The sequence below is a fragment of the Nelusetta ayraudi genome, unplaced genomic scaffold (genome assembly GCF_046127955.1).
Source record: "Nelusetta ayraudi isolate G7.1 ecotype Tasmania unplaced genomic scaffold, CSIRO-AGI_Nayr_v1 ptg000006l, whole genome shotgun sequence".
Classification (NCBI taxonomy): Eukaryota; Metazoa; Chordata; class Actinopteri; order Tetraodontiformes; family Monacanthidae; genus Nelusetta; species Nelusetta ayraudi.
The window spans coordinates 6,647,501-6,663,931 of record NW_027466056.1 but is presented as its reverse complement, the minus strand read 5'-3'; the positions used below and the strand labels follow the sequence as shown (position 1 = coordinate 6,663,931).

Below are 16,431 nucleotides of genomic sequence, written 5' to 3'. Positions count from 1 at the left end.
TGCTGCACAATAAAGAAACACTTTAGGCATTTCTAAAAACAGACATGGAGCCGAAGCCTCGAATTAGCTTGGAATGAAATTGAGACTGAGGAGGCGACAGCGGCGGCTCCAGCAGCTCGACTCTCTGTGTTTTATACTAATTTGCAGTTCTAGAAAGAAAAAGAAAAGAAAAACGAAAGGAGAGGGGGAGAGCGAGAGAGAGAGGGAGAGAGAGAGAGAGAGAGAGAGAGAGAGAGAGAGAGAGAGAGAGAGAGAGTTCTCTCGCATTCCTTTGGTTTGACAGGCACAAACAAGCGCAGGAGCGCAATGAGTGCGGTTTGATCGGCGCGTCAGAGTTTCACGCTTCACTTGAAGACCAAACACCCCCCCCCCCCTCCCCCTCCTGCGTGTGTGTGTGTAAGATTCTCCAATGCGACTTCCTGCTGAAGAGAGTTTGTATTTTTCCCAGGATCACCGGAGGTCACGCTTCAAGTCAACCTGCTTCTAGAAAAATTGACGGAGGATTAACGTGTGTGTGTGTGTGTGTGTGTGTGTGTGTGTGTGTGTAAGGGGGAATCAGAGCGCCGAGGTGTGAGCCAAAGTCCGTCACCATCTGGCCGCCGTGTGTGTGTGTTTGCAAACGTCCATCTGCTTCTGTGTGGAAACACACACACACACACACACACTCTCTCTCTCTCTCACTGACAGACAGAACAACATCCCCCATTATTAAACGGACAGTACGACCAAATCTGATTGTGCGCGTAACCCAGGCATGGTCAAACTATGGTCCGAGGGCCAAATGCGGGCCCGGTTGAGCTTTTCAGTGCGGGGGGGGGGGGAGGGTTGGCCAGCGCCCAGGTGATTAATGGCAGGTTTTAGAAAACAGGTCAGGAGGGGCCGAGGAGGAAGCCGGAGAACTGCAGGATCTGGCATTGATTGGTAATCCCTAATTTTGAGTTGAAGATGCTCTTACAGTAACTTAGCCCCCCCCCGCCCCCCTTTTTTTTTTTAAAAGGGGGATAAGTTTGCAACAGAAGCAGGTGAAAAGCAGGAAGGTGTTAATGAGATCAGGGGCCAAACAACAGCCCAGGGGTCAGAGGTCAGCTGCAATTTCCCTTAATAAATTGGCCCGAAGCGCGTCTCTGATGGCAACAGTGTGGTGTGTGTGTGTGTGTGTGTGTGTGTGTGCTGTATCCAGTATCACACTCGAGTAACGCAAGACAGTGGAACGCTGAGATGGGAGGCGAGGCCTTTAAATATCAGCAGCCTTTATAATAATAGAGGGGTGTGTGTGCGTGTGTGCGTGTGTGCGCGCGTGCGTGCGCGCCTTATGCGACCTAGATTCTACCTCAGGAATCAAACCTGCCCAAAGTCTCAATTACGATTGGAAAGGAGCTGCGTCCTCACGAACGCAAACTCACACTTCAGTTCTCAGCGATACTGAGGACTTCACGAGGCCGTCACGCACTATGGAGTTACTGGGAGATTTTGTGTTTTACATTTGGCACCATGTTTTTCTACAACATGGGGCGACTGTCACAAGTTTCACTGCAGTACAAACCCAACAAAATTGACATATGCCTACATATACAGCCGGTAACTGGTATCGGTGTCGCACGAGTACCAGTCGAGTACTCAACCGACACCGGGTATCTGTCCCAATACCCGATCATATACAACTGGTATCGGTGTCGTGGTATCGGCACGTATTGTCCGAGTACTCAACTCCAGTATTGGTACCGATACCGCTGACGGCGCATCCCTATGCTAAATATCAATATAACTATTCTGAGGTGCGTTCAGGCTCTCAAGGGCGACCAGACGTCGACTCAGCGCTCCAGACCGTTTCCTCGCAGCTGCAGCTGCTGTGGTCCTGGTGGGCGGGGCCTCTCGGACCACACACCGACACCACCACTGACCCGGCCCGGCCCGACCCAGCCCGGCCAGATGATTAGAGGGCAAGACTTACAAGTTGGCCCTAACTACCAGCTGTCTGTCAGTCGGCTGATTCTGCTTCAAAGAAAATAAAATAAAATAAAATGTGCGCATCGCAATTTCCAAGAATTTTTTTTTTTCCGGGTTTAAAATAGTTCTGGACCTGAAGGGGGGGGGGGGGCTTCTGGGGTCTCACCAATGACACCCAATCGCGGCTCTGATGGTGATAATAAAAAAAATAAAAATAAAAAAAAGACTAGTTGTGCTCCCGTATGAGCAAACAAAAAATAGAAACCCACCATTACCACGTCCACTTTCTGTTGAGTTTCCCGGTGACTCACGGCCTCCGAAGTAGGCGTGCGGCTCAGCTCGGTTTCCAGTGAGTGAGTGAGTGAGTCAGTGAGTGAGAACCTTGTAGCACCCAGCGATCGTGCTCGCCAAACGAAAAACTAAATGAAATTAAATTAGCCTAGTCTCTTTCAGTCAAGTTGTGATTTTGACTTTTTTTTTTTCCTTCTGTTGTTTTAAAGTGTATATTATAGGCTATCACTGAGTTTAGTTTAACTAAACTAAACTCTAAACTAAACTTAGTTTGGTTTTCATGCTCACGTAGATGAAAACCAAAACTAAACTAAACTGTGATGCGTTCAAGGCTCGTCAGACACGTGGAGAGGGGGATGGAAGCTGGACTGGTTGATAAGAGCTCTGCCACAGGAGGGTTGGGTCGGGTGCGGGGGAGGTGGAGCTCCCCCCTCCAGCAGAAAAAAAGAACGGCGACAGAATGAAAAAAAGAGTGATAGCGATAGTGACCAAGCAGGAGGAGGAGGGGAGACGGGGAGGGAAGGGGGCGGGGCTTGCTCTCTGCCTCGAACGCCCCTCCAATCGCCGGGATTTAAGGTTAAACCCGATTAACCTTCTGCCAAGACGTCAAAGCCACTTCCTCAGAAACGCACACGCGCACGCACAAAATACCTGCAGACTGTGCAAAGCATCGTGGGAAATGGCGACACAATATCAGTTGATAGCAGTGTGTGTGTGTGTGTGTGTGTGTGTGCGTGCCTGTTCAAAAGGCGTCGCAACACGACGCAGCAGCTTGTTTGTGGCAGTCAGCGGGAGCCTCGGGTGGAATTCTCGCCTGTGTCCCTGCCCCGCTGTGCGTGTGTGTGTGCGTGTGTGAGAGTGAGTGCGTGTGTGTGAGAAAAACCCGCCCAGGAATGCGACACCAGTCCCGTATTTACCTGTTTTTTTTTTTTTTTTCCCCGCACGGTCTCTCTCTCTCTCTCTCTCTCTCTCTCTCTCTCTGTCTCTCTCTCTCTCTCTCTCTCTCTCTCTCTCTGTCTCTCTCTCTCTCTCTCTCTCTCTCTCTCTCTCTCTCTCTCTGCCGATGGCTTCGGCGGCCCTCCCGAATGAGACCCTGACCCCTGACCTCTCGAGGCCTCGTCCTCTGTGGAGGGGAAGGAGTAAAGTCGCCAACTCTCTCCGTCCGCCTGCCCTCCCTGCTTCCACAGCTCGCGGGCAGCCTCAAACCCCCATCCCCTCCCCCACCTCCACCGTCTTTGAACCGGCCGCGTCTAAACGCTTCCACGTGGCCGTGCACGCCCCCCCCGCCTGCCCCGCCGCCGCCAAAACCACAAAACTCTCGTAAAAAACGGGGCAGCAAAAGAGAGATGCCTCCGAAAGAAAGTTTGCGGCTAGTGTGTGTGTGTGTGTGTGTGTGTGTGTGTGTGTGTGTGTGTGTGTGTGTGTGTGTGTGTGGTCAAACTATTTTCTTCTTTTGATTTTTGGCAAATACATTTTGTCACGTTCCGTCACAAACGCCACCAACTGGGAAAAAGTCACTCGGCGTCTCCCAACGAGACTTTTCCCGACTTTTCAAAGTTCAAAGTGCTTCAAACGTCGCGAGGTGAAATCAATCACGTGCGCTGGAGCGCACGAGGTTCACACACAGTTCACCAGAGGGAGTCGCAGCCAAACTGTGGCAGCAACGTGTACACGCGTAACCTGTGCATCGGCCGACACACCTGCCAAAAAAACAAAACAAAGGGTCCGTTCCCATTCGCAATCATGCACATACACGCAATCGATATACGTATGCGTGTATGTGCATGTGTAAATATATATAGACTGCATAGGAAAATGTAGGTAGATGCTCTTGTACGTATGCTTGTGCAGATGTAGGTATGTGTGTGTACACATGTACACGTACACACACACACACACACACACACACAGATGATTTAATTTAAGTTTCATTTTCATGACTGTGTACATTGTAGATTGTCAGGCATCAAAACTATGAATGAACACATGTGGAATATTTATTACGTAAACAAAGAAGTGGGAAATAACTCCAAAAGGTTTCATATTTGAGATGGTCTAGAATAGCCACCCTTCATATAAAATATATAGAGCATAACATATTTAGGCACTCATCAGGTATCCACATATCTTGCTCATATATTTGATGTCTTTGGAATCTACAGTGTAGAAAGTAGTGAAGATAAAGAAGAAACAGGTGTGTGCAAACTTTTGACTGCTAGTGTATATATAGATGCATACATTAACATATATATACATACAGTATATCCTTTATTTATATTTAGAGAAAGGGGGTGAGAGCGCACAAGTGATGCTTCTGGTCACTCCTTTTCAATGAGGTCACTTTTTTCTTTTCTGTGTTTCATTCATTTTGCGTCTTTTAATTTCCTTTCTAGATTACGTTAAATGACAGAATAATTTTCTACTAGCAGTGAGGAAGCCTTGTCATGTTTGTACATTCACTCACTCAAATTCATCGGGGTCAAACTTAAAAGGGTCGAATCCAGTTGGAGCAGCTGTCTCTCTCTCCCTCCGTCTCTCTCTCTCTTCCTGTCTCTCTCCCTCTCTCTCTCTCTTTTATTTCTCGAGGCTCTCCGACCACAGGAATGGCAGCGCGGACGCCCAAAAAAAAAAAAAATCGTTGCGTAACGCAGCTCCTCTTTTGTGTCGCGTCTCTCCAACTCCCAAAAAAAAAAGTTACGTAAGACGGCGCGGAATGATTTTGATTGGGGGGTGGGGGGGAGGAAAGAGGAAGAATAGAAAGCACCCCGGCATTTCAACTCCAGCCAATCATCACTGGATGATATTGCAGAGGTGCAGCGGCAGGTCGCGGCACGCACGCTTCAAACTCCTCTGGGTTCAGCTCAGGACGTCGGCAAATCCAGAGGAGAGGAAAAAGCAGCTTTTTGTTGCGACGCTTCAGACGGGACGGCGGTCTGGTAAATAAAACAGCTTTGGGGCTGCTGCCTGGCTCCACGCAGGCTGAAACAAACGTGGACAGGAGTCATTTCCTGTGTTTTTGAAGCTTGGGGATCTTGTTTAGCGGCGGGCGCGACACAGAGAAAACACTTTTCCAGTGTGTGTCTAAAATCTAAATACGTTCTGTTGCTATTCTTCTGTAATCACACTTGCATTTATACAAATGACAACATCTGGAAAAAAAATTGTGTGTAAAAAAAAAAAAAACATATTTCACCATCCATGAAGTGGATGGTGAAATATGGACCAGAAGTTTAGGTGAAACAATTTGAGCTCAAAGGCTCAAAGATACAGAGCTGCTAAGCCCAAAATAACAAAAAAAAGGAGTAAAACTCATCATTCTCAGAGTGAATGGGAGTAAGAGTTCATTTTCACAGCTGTGAGAGAAACCTGCATGTGTCTCAGCACACTGGCAACAGACACTACGGGTCAGAAAAGCTGCCGTGCTGACCACCCATCACCGGGGTTGAAATCAAACAATTCAAAAAGTGCGTTTCAATTCCAACGTGGGGGACGTGTGCAGCAAAGTTCGCGATTGGTTGAAAGGGTTCGTCAAGGGCAAACGGCGACAATGGGACCTTTTCCCTGTGAACCGCTGTTGAAGCGGCCGAAACATTTCAAAATTGCTGAGATCGATAGAGAGAAAGTGTCGAATGTTTCCTGTATTCGACCTTGTTGACGCTGGACATCGTGAACTTGATCAGCGTCTTGACGTCGATGAGTATCGTTAATAACGATACATAACTCAAGGCTAACTGAGAAAACAGCGTTATTTCAGGAGAGTCTAGCAAACTGGTTGCCCCCCCTCCGATGACTTCGTACCCATGAAGTAGCTCCCGGGGGTTAAATAAGGCTGGTGACCCCTGCGTTAAGGCCATGGATCAATAAGCCCCACACCCACAACAGACACCACTCCCCCGCCCCCCCCCCCCCCCCCCCCCCGACCTCCTCGGCCCTCCAATGATTTACTGGCTTTGACGTTATTTCTTGTGTTGCTAATTTGCTATCACATCCGCTCCATCAATCCCAGTTGCCGGGCGATTCAATCGCCCTAATCCCGCCTGCTGCTCCCGCTCCTCGCAAAGTTAGCTTTCACACACACACACACACACACACACACACACACACACACACACACACACACACACACAGACACACAGACACACAGAGACACACACACTAAGCAACTAAGCACCGTGGGGCTGCAGGGGGTCATGGAAACACGGCGGCTCGCGATGCAATCAAGGCGCGTGACACTGCTTCGCCAGATTGCGCACATCGAGATTGACCCTCTCGCTGGACGAGACACGCCGGGAGGGGATTAAGGTCAAGCAGTAGCAGTAGTAGTAGTAGTAGCAGTAGTAGTCGAGGGGGAAAAAATTAAGGCAGATGAAAGCGAATTGATGCTTTGCTGCCGACGGATGTCTTGGCAAATCTCGGTCATTCGCGCAATGAGAAGCACTTCTCCAGTCGAGAATTCGGCATTAAAGGGCCAGTGTGTAAAATTTGGTTTGATTTTGAATTGTATGTTGGTAAAAGCTTAATATACTGCCCATAAACACATTAGTAAAAGTGTATACTCACAGTACAGTAAAGGTAATTTCCTGCCCTTGGAACAGATCTATAGATATAGATATAGATATATAGAGTGCAGGGCTTGCTCCCAGTTAGCTGCCACCAGAAGCCCGGTTTCCTTAAAAAAAAAAGCCCAGGGTTGGGGCTCCTGAACTATCCCAGAGCGTCGCTCTATTCACGGGAAACGATTCAGAAAAAAAAAAAAAAAACACAACAAAAACATATGACAAATGGGAGCTAATAGCGACGGTTAGCGCCACTCACAAACGTCCCCGGCGACGTCTTGAATTTGCGAAACAAACGGCGCCTGGCGCTGGACACGCGGCACGGGAGGTGCCTAAGCAGGGAGTTCTATGAATGCTTCTTCCCTTCCATTCACAACATCGCTACGAGAGGAACCTCCATCTCCCAGGATGCACTGCACCCTCCCCCACACCACCGTCGTAGCCTCAATTATTCAGGATTCCAGGCGCCACGCTCCACTACGGTGAGCGCAGCATTAATAATGAAGATGTCCTAAGTGCATGTGTGTGTGTGTGTGTGTGTGTGTGTGTGTGTGTGTGTGTGTGCACGTGAGCGTGCAGATGATTTATGGATGCGATGCACGCTGCGCTGTAGAAAAGGACCAACGACTTCATCCTCTTCAAACGTCTATTTGCCAGAAGTGCGCCGGTGGTTTGCTGGCGCGCAGCTGCCAACATACCGCCGCACTAAATGGAACATGTGGCAATAGAACGACGGTCCGCGCGGGGGAAACAATGTAGCCATACGGGGCTGTTAGCCGTTAGCTTCAGCCTCGGGTCTCACTCCCTTCATTCGCACTTTGGCCGTCCGTTGGTTTGGCCCAAAGCCGCGACGACGACAACTAGCAAACATGCTGCTTTAATGTCATTTGAAAAATGAACAAAAGCATTACAAAAATCTTTGAAACCTCAACGTATTTATCTCTCCATCGAAATGACTCTTAAAACACTGACAAAATGGATGAAATACAGCTATTTAATGACTTACTGGCTGTCATTTCTTCAAGTTCGGCACGCATGATTAAAAAGCGCCACGAGCCGCACGTGGCCCCCGGGCCGTAGTTTGCCCACACTTGACCTAGCAGCTTCTTTTAATGATCGATCTTGCAAGGGTGTGCCGATGTTCCAAAAATTAAAACGTGAAAACGGACGATAAGGGGGTGCCTCTAAAATCATTTGAGGCGGCAAGAAGAGAGGAAACTGAGCTCACTGATATCTCGAAGACCTCCTGGGTGTCGTCCAACATCTGGACCCGGATGGAGACCTGGCGCCCGGCGGCCTGGCTCCCCGGGGGCTGCAGGCCCGGCTCCAGGGTGGACACGCCGTAGCTGTCGGGGGCGCCCAGCCGCTGGCCGGCGGTGGACGACCTGTCGGCCGGCTCCACCATGGCGACCGGTGGGTGGAGGGTGGAGGGGGTCGGGGGTGGGGTCGGGTTGGGGCGCCTCTAGATCCTCGAGTGCCTCGGGTCACGTCTGGAGGAAAAAATGAGACCCAGAAAACCAGTGGAGGTTAAAACTGACACTCAGGCTCAAAGACAGTCAGAATAACAGAGGACGCAGAGGGTCTGGTGATCATTTTATAGATGTGTGTATTAGTCTTGGTGATGTGGGAGAGCAGGCGTGTCAAACTCAAGCATATCAAAATATCAAACGACAACATTGATGTTTATTGAACTAAAATCTTCCTCCAGATGGAACAGTGAACCATCATGTTTATATGGACACAAACAAGTTTGGCTTCAACACTGAATGTGGAACAAGCAGAGCTTTACACTATGCAAGAAATAACTTCATATTGCGCACATGCAAAAAATATCCAATTTCAACTTCTGATTCAAATTTCAACAGTAACCTTTTTCCACGGGCGGATAATACATTTAAGAATAGGATAACAACGATAAACCAATACAGTCATAATGATGTCCTTTAATGAACGTCCTGGCCTGATTGATGCAACAAACTGCCAGCAGAGCATTCTGGGGTTTGTAGCATTAGCGAGTGCATGATGCGCTGTATAATAGCGGCGGGCTAGCAGCTCTGGTAGTGATTTTGTATTGGCCCCGCGGGACAAATATAATGACACTGCTGGCCACATTTGGCCCGCAGGCCAGAGTTTGACACTTGTGAAGTAGGGCATGTAACCCCCCCCCCCAAACACCCTCCCAAAAATAACAAAAAAAACAGACAGACGGGTGTTTTCCACCTCTGGGCTCCTCCAGGTGGAGCCGACGAGGAGGCCGGTTCAGACTTGACACGGATGAGATAACGGTCTGCGCACACACACACACACACACACACACACACACACACACACACACACACACACACACACACACACACACACACACACACACTGCCCTAGACAATAAACAGACGTCGGGTGACATCACGGCGGAGGAATGTCTCCCACCGCCGCACGTGGAGGTGGTGAAGAGCGATGAGGAGCTCCGACCTGCCGACCCCTTTAGTCAGCGCTGGTATGACGAGCTGACACGTCGCGTCCACTGAACCTCCCGCTCGCTCTTTCCCGTACATTTCATTTCTTTCGTGAAAATACGATTTCTTTCTTCCCCCTGAGCTGCTACTTAAAAAAAAAAAATGCAAAAATCAGAGCGACCCCGTTGACCTTTCGGGATCAAGGTCGGTCGACCGACAACACCAACGGCGACACAAACTACGGCCCGGTAAGCTTATAAAATCCGCAAGTCATAAAATAGTATTTCATCCATTTTTTTCCAGTGTTTTCAGAGTCATTTCAATAAAGAGCCGAATACTGTGGGGCTTCACAGACGCTGATTTAGCTGCAACTTTGCTTTGGTTCATTTTCAATTGACATTAAAGCAACATGTTTTCCACACATCCCATGATATATATTTTTTCCTCCAATGAGGTGCCTCACCAAAACACTCCATCCATCTGCTGCTGCTCCGACCCTCTCTGTCAAACTTTAGAACGCAGTGTTTTTTTTAAAAAAACGAAGGGAAAAAAAAAAAAAAAAAAAGACAAATCTTTTCCCTGAGAGTTCACTCAACCACAACAGCAGGGACCATTCTACATGTTTACGGACCAATTGGGCAGCAGGAACATCTCAATCAAACTCTTGGTCCCAGTGCTGAAGCTCCTCCTCTTCAATGTTTCCAGGCTTAGATCTGGGCCTGGAGCAGGTTGCTGAGCCGCTCGAGGGGAAAAAAATAAAACTAACTGAATAAATAAAAACCCTCTCCACAAGGGAGAAAACATCTTTACTTTGGGGCCAAATCTTGGAAAGCGCCGCGAGAGCTGCCGTGTAATTTGAGGTTTGCAACAAAACGACCCTAAAATCAACTCGCGTTTTTTTTTTTTTTTTTTTTTTTTCCCCGTCGGCCCGAGTCGAGCAGGTTCCAGCCACCCCCACCCCCCTCCTCCTCCTCTTCCTCCCCCTCCCCAGAGTCCACACCGTTTCCAACCAAAATCGCGGCCACAGCTGGGCCCTCGGCCGCAGGTTCCCTCCAGGTTGCTTTGCCACTTTCCTCTTGTGTTCAATATTTTTGAAAAAAAAAAGGAAGAAAAGATTCAAAAATAAAGGCACCTCGTGACATCGTTTTGCTGTTAGGAGACGACTCGCACTAATAGTTTAAATGAAACAAACAGTGAGTGACATAAAGTTCAGCAGAACTTTACTCAAGAACTCGAGTAGAGTTCGGCGCCTTTCAACTTAACGCAATATTGCTGCGCAGCTGGAGCAAAGGGAGGCGGCGAGGGAGCAAACGTGTGAAAAAAAGGGTGTGAAATGGGAGAATTGAGTCAAAGGAAGAAAAATAAAGGGCTCACTGTTGACACTGGAGAGCCGCTGGGCAGCCGATGGAGTGTGTTTGCTTTAGAGGCCAGAGGAAGACGCGCAGGAAGCCATTATTTAAAGCTCCACGAGTGGGCGGCGCTCCGGCTCGACCTCCGACCTCGCTCCCAGAGCCCGGCACTTTTTTTTTTTTCTTCCGGCTTTGGAAAAATCAAGCGCGATAGAAGAGAGTCGTCCGTCCTGCCCGCCTCGTCACGCGCTGAAACCCGAGGCAGCGGCAGCGGCGGCGGCGACGGCGACAACTCGCGACCAAATCTAGGTTACTGATAACGTCCGCGGCCACGTTGCCCGCCACTTCCTCCTCCCGGGAGAGCGCGAGGGCGGTGTTGCATCAGCTACTCGGCTCATCGGCCCGAAAGAGGAACTCGACAATAAAAGTGACCCCCCACCCCCACCCCCCGGCTTCCCCCTCCCTCTCCTCTGAGAGAAAAAAACAACAACAACAAAAGAAAACAACAACTTGTGCTGTAATTAGCGGCCCTTATTTTATGGCGGCTCTTCAAAGGAGAGGCCACCGCTGGGTGGCGACTAGGTGTCAATTAGCGGGTGGCTTTTCTGCACCGTGGCGCCGCTTTTTTTTTTTTTTTTTTTAAACAGCTTATATGCACACAGGCATAGACAAACATACAGACGCACAGATTAAAACACTCGCACAGCCAAGCAGACTCACACACATACGCGTACATTTGTACACTCGTGTGCACATACACAACAGTTCATTGTCTTACTTATTTATGGTTATCTTTTTTTGTGTGTGTGTGTGTGTATTTATCTTTTTTCTTCATGAGTTAATCTGTTTATTATTTCAATGAGCTCAGTATTGGATAATTAACGATGCAAATGAATAGCTGTTTATGACACAGTACTTGGATATACTTTCCAGTTGCTCTTTCTTACATCCCCTTTCTATTCTCTTTCTCACTACCAATCCCTCCCTCAGTCCAGTCAAGGCCAGAATATCACTAATACATAGATAAAAAAATATGACAGAAACACTGAACAGGTAGTTCCTGAACTGACCTGTGTGAGTCACACTCTCGGGTCACGAGCTCTGCCTTTGAGGATAAATCTGTCAGCCATCATTAAGACTTTTTAAGACACGCTTCTGCTCGCCGAAGTTTCATCAGATCCGAAGAGGAGAGAAGAGGGGAGCGGGGCTTCCACCGGGGGGGAAGGCTTGGAAGGGGCAAAGAGAGGGAGAGAGTTGCGCGAGAGAGGAATACAGAGCGAGCCAGCGAGTTTGGGCCGGCGCACAGGCACAAAGGAAGCTACTGTGGGAGCTTCCAGCTCCTCAAACGTCGCTGGGGCGGCGAGGCCTCTCGGCCAGCCTTTGAACCACGCTGCTGCTGCACAGAGTTTCCCAAGAGTTAAGGGAGCGGGGGGGAAGCCAAGCGCTGGGAATGGGGATGCGTGCTGGAGTGTGTGTGTGTGTGTGTGTGTGTAACTCTCTCTGTGCGAGCAAGCAAGCTCGGGAGAAATCTACAAAGAAGGCTTTATGTTTCCTCCCAGAGCATTAACAGGTCACAAATCTGCTTCTAATCCCATTGTTGAGAAGTAATTTAGGTTGATCAACACCCCCCCGCCCACCACCACCACCACCACCACCACATACACACACACACACACTAACACAGTCGGGGACGGTATGCATGCGTTTCAGGGGTCGAGGACGGTGGTGGTGGGGGGGGCAATAATAAAACATTGCATAATGCTTTTTGTGAGGATATTTAGATGAAGGTTGCGTAACCAGCAGCGTTTTGCCAGGTTTCTTTTTCAAAAGCGGCTCTCACGAGGCTTTGATTGGCTCCTTGGTGGGTTGGGAAGGGGCAACGGCGGACATGGGGCGCCAAAAATATCTAAAGTGTTATAAAACAGGGGGGGGTGGAGGGGCTTGACGCGCTAAAATGAAGTGGAGGATGTATCAGGATGTCACATGTGTACGTCTCCCAAAGTTCCATCCAGGTCCAGCAGCTGGGTATCGTTGTCTCGATACAATTTCAATACCTTGGTTTTGCGGTACGATACTTTTTTCCCCCAATACCAGATGTTTAAAGCCGAATTTTGAACGACAACAAAAAGAAGAATTCACTGCCGTCCTTTTGCCGCGACGTCCTTGAACCCTGCATTTGGCTCTATTTTGATCCACCTCAATGAAGTGGAGCCACACTTTAGACCGGACATGGGCAAACTACGGCCCAGGGGCCAAATGTGGCCGGTTAAGCTTTTTAATCCTGCCCAAACTTGAAGAAATTGTACGAGTAAGTTAAGTCATAGAATTTTGTATAAGAGTCATTTCAATAAAGAGCTAAACACTGTGGGGCTTCAAAGACACTGATTTTGTTGCAAATTTGCTTAGGTTCATTTTCAATTGACATTAAAGCAACATGTTTTCTACACATCCCATGATATATTTTTTCTCATGAGGTGTCTCACCAAAACACTCCATCCATCTGCTGCTGCTCCGGGGCCCCTCTGTCACATTTTAGAACCCATTGTGGCCCCACCAGTCAAAAAGTAGCAGTTAGATGTTGTTAGCATGACGCTAATTTTTACATAAACAAATGTTTACAAGTGTCTTTGGTTCACGCGTCTATCGCTGAAACCCAACTTTATTGGCTCACAGAAGCTAAGGTTTTCTTTCCGGAATATCGGAATTTGGTAGCAGAAGATTTTTTTATTTAATGTTTTGATATTCAAACATGATTGTGGAGTACTTGCTCCAAACGTCTATCAAAGTTTGGTACCCCGGTCCTAGCTAGTTCTATAAAGAGGGGCCTTCCTCATAGACCTGCCCCCTTTTTGTTGAAAGGGCAAGGACACACTAGAACGCAGCGCTATGATGACGCTCACACAACACAGACTTGGATTCGGAACAAATGAAGAAATGACACTGATTTTTGAGGTCCTTCGGTTCGAGAATTAATTAACCCCCGTGGCGGGAACTCCTCGAGCCTGACTTGGATTACCGCCGATGTAAATCTCCGCCAAGCACGGCAGGTTTAGTTCAGGTGAGAAGTTGACCGGGATGACGGTGGCCAGCCCCCATCACCCCCCAGGTAACACCAACCCCCGCAACTCCATCCTGAACTCGGAGAGCCATGTCAGTTGCAAACAAGGCCCCTCCAACACTCCCTTTAGCTAAAAAAAAAAAAAAAAAAAAAAAAAATGAAGTGGCAACTAGCAAGACAAAATAAAGGTGCTGTGACCCTTGACCCCTAACCCCTGGCTGGAGAGAGGGATGATCCATTAAAAGGGGAACAAAGCAAAGGGCGGGTTTATCGAGGCTTCTGCTCGTCACACATATCAACGCACGCACATATAGAGTTCCAGTGCGTGGTACAGTGCGAGCCGCGGGATGTGGGTTAGCGGAGTAAATCCCTCGGGGCCGGGGTGAGGATGTCAGTAGGCCAAGGCAACGCCATCGCGAACCGGAAGAACCGGTGAACAACAACAACAACAACAACAGACAGACAAACAGACAAACAGTTTTGCGAGTAAACAGAGAATTTTGTGAGGAAAAAATGCTGTAAAAAACAAAAAAACAAAAACAACCCTGACCTTTGTACGCGGCAAAACGTCTTGGAGAAGAGGAGGAGGAGGAGGAGGAGGGTGATCTCGGTGGACCTCCTGCGGCTCAGCCGATTAGGAAAAAAACCAAGCAGGCTGCTTCTGCTTCTGCTGCTGCTGCTGCTTACAGTCGCGACCAGCTTCTTGGTGAAAAGACACCGGAAGTACAGAACGACCAAGCGGTACTAATCCCGGAATCGCACGATTTCCTCCTCACCCTCGGTCCCGGTTCCTTCTTTCCCCCCGACCACCACCACCACCGGGGGGGGGGGCGGTTCGGGATCCACAGATACGTCCCCGGGCGAGCAGGAGCCGCTTCTCCCGTAAACGGGCTCCGTTTGATCCTCTCCAAGCACCAACCGCCGCCACCGACGGTTGGGAAGCCGGAGCTGCTGCTGCTGCTGCTACTGGAACAATGAGGAGCGGCGCGCACACGCCAAACACACCAACTCAGACGCGCCGCCTCCGCCGGGTGTCACGCCGAGAAAAAAAAAAAAAAAATCAGAGAGAAGCCTGCCCGAGACGCACACGCGCGCGCACACACCTCACGGGAGCGCGCGCCGTTGTGGCTTCGCAAAGACAGGAAGAGAGGGAAGGGAGAGAGAGGTCGTTTATTGGAATCACAGGAGTTCCGTAATTAAATGTAAGGAAGTAAGAATCTTTTTTAAAAAAAAAATAAAGGGCAGTAAATAAAATAATTCATAAAAACTATATGTAAAAGTACGGAAGCCTTATGTTTACAAATGTATTTACTTCTGTATTAGATTTATTTTTTATTTTGGCACTCCTCCTCCTCCGTAGTGGTTAGCCATCACTTGCGTTTATGGTTAAAATTGCTTTTCTGGGAACTACCTGTGTTTTTTTCAATTATGCAAAGGTGACTTTTATATTTCCAGTAAGCTGTGTGAATGACATATCCTTCCTGAGTGTTTGCGGTAGACTTGTATACATATGCAGGTCGAATATTAAGCTTCCGGTGTCCAGTTAGATGTGCACAAAATACCAACCGGAAACAGCTTTTTGCCCTAAAGTGTTGCAAAAATACGTGAATTTCTCTTCAACAGTGATTGTGGCCCTGTCCCAGAATTGCCCGCCTCTGTACCATACGGGAGCTTATTCATATTTGAACCAACATCGCCATGTACTGTAAACTTTGAAGAACCACAACTACTCTTTAAACCTTTCAGAAACGTTTACTTTCAACTCCCGCTTGTCCAGAGTAAAAGACACGGGTCTTTCCGAAGCCCTTGTTCACAATGAAGCGTCATAATCGAAACCGGGCCTCCCGCGTGGCAGGCGAGAATTCTACCACTGAACCACCAATGCACATCGTTTTAGGGAAAAGGGGACGCTTCACAAGGGAAGACATTTATCACGCACTCTAGATTGTGCAGAGTATAACAATGGTATTTTAGGAGCTCGTTAAGCACAATGAACCTTCTCCACAAAGGGCTCTATCCCCACCTGCTTTTGTTTTGTCACCAAGTTAAGAAAACTTATCTACGTATTTCCAGTCCCTCATATTTAAGTCACATCCTTTGCTTTATAGTGAGACTGGCACAGCGAATTGTAGTGCTGTTGGAAAGCCTCGATTCCTACTAGAAGAATTCAAAACGTGGTATAGAAGTTCGACACATCTCCTCGTTAGTATAGTGGTGAGTATCCCCGCCTGTCACGCGGGAGACCGGGGTTCAATTCCCCGACGGGGAGACGTCTATCTTTTTTTTTTATGGCTGCCAAACAGGTAGTTCGTTAAAAGAGCTTTAAATAAAAGTCTTGTTGCATTGGCCGGGAATCGAACCCGGGCCTCCCGCGTGGCAGGCGAGAATTCTACCACTGAACCACCAATGCTTGAAATTTAGAGAAAAATTCACAGTTGTGGAAACTAAGACAAGTACACCGATCCCGAGGAGCGAGGGGAAGAGCTTTCGGATGTGGCCAGGAGCGGAACCATGTTTGAACCAACACCACCATCTACTGGGTGATTATAGAACTACAACTACACGTTTAAACCCTTCGCAGGCATTTATCACTCACCCAGGTCTATGTAGTGTCCAACAATGGCTTTCGGAGGTCGTTGACGACAATGACCCCTTCTCCACAAAGACCTCAAAGCCCAACTTCTGTTGTCACCAAGATAAGAAAAGGTATCTACCACGTGTTCCCATTCCCTCATATTCAAGTTACACCCTTTGCTTGAGTGAGACTGGCAGAGTGC

General features: G+C 48.4%; 1 protein-coding gene and 2 non-coding genes across 3 annotated transcripts in view; 1 reads left to right on the top strand and 2 right to left on the bottom strand.

Annotated features, from left to right (window-relative positions):
• LOC142882823 (FERM, ARHGEF and pleckstrin domain-containing protein 1-like) overlaps nucleotides 1–14,709 on the bottom strand; it is a 41,907-nt gene extending 27,198 nt beyond the window's left edge. Inside the window, exons 1-2 of the mRNA XM_076017506.1 lie at nucleotides 14,205–14,709; nucleotides 8,023–8,284 (exon numbers count right to left, since the gene is read on the bottom strand). Of these exons, the coding sequence (XP_075873621.1) occupies nucleotides 8,023–8,199 (177 nt within the window). The 5' untranslated portion in view covers nucleotides 8,200–8,284; nucleotides 14,205–14,709. The remainder of the gene's footprint in view (nucleotides 1–8,022; nucleotides 8,285–14,204) is intronic.
• Nucleotides 14,710–15,851: 1,142 nt separating this feature from the next.
• trnad-guc (transfer RNA aspartic acid (anticodon GUC)) lies at nucleotides 15,852–15,923 on the top strand. The gene has a single exon. It is a non-coding gene; the product is annotated as a tRNA-Asp (tRNA).
• A 70-nt stretch (nucleotides 15,924–15,993) lies between these two features.
• Nucleotides 15,994–16,064, bottom strand: trnag-gcc (transfer RNA glycine (anticodon GCC)). Its single transcript has one exon. It is a non-coding gene; the product is annotated as a tRNA-Gly (tRNA).
• Between the last annotated feature and the right edge of the window lie 367 nt (nucleotides 16,065–16,431).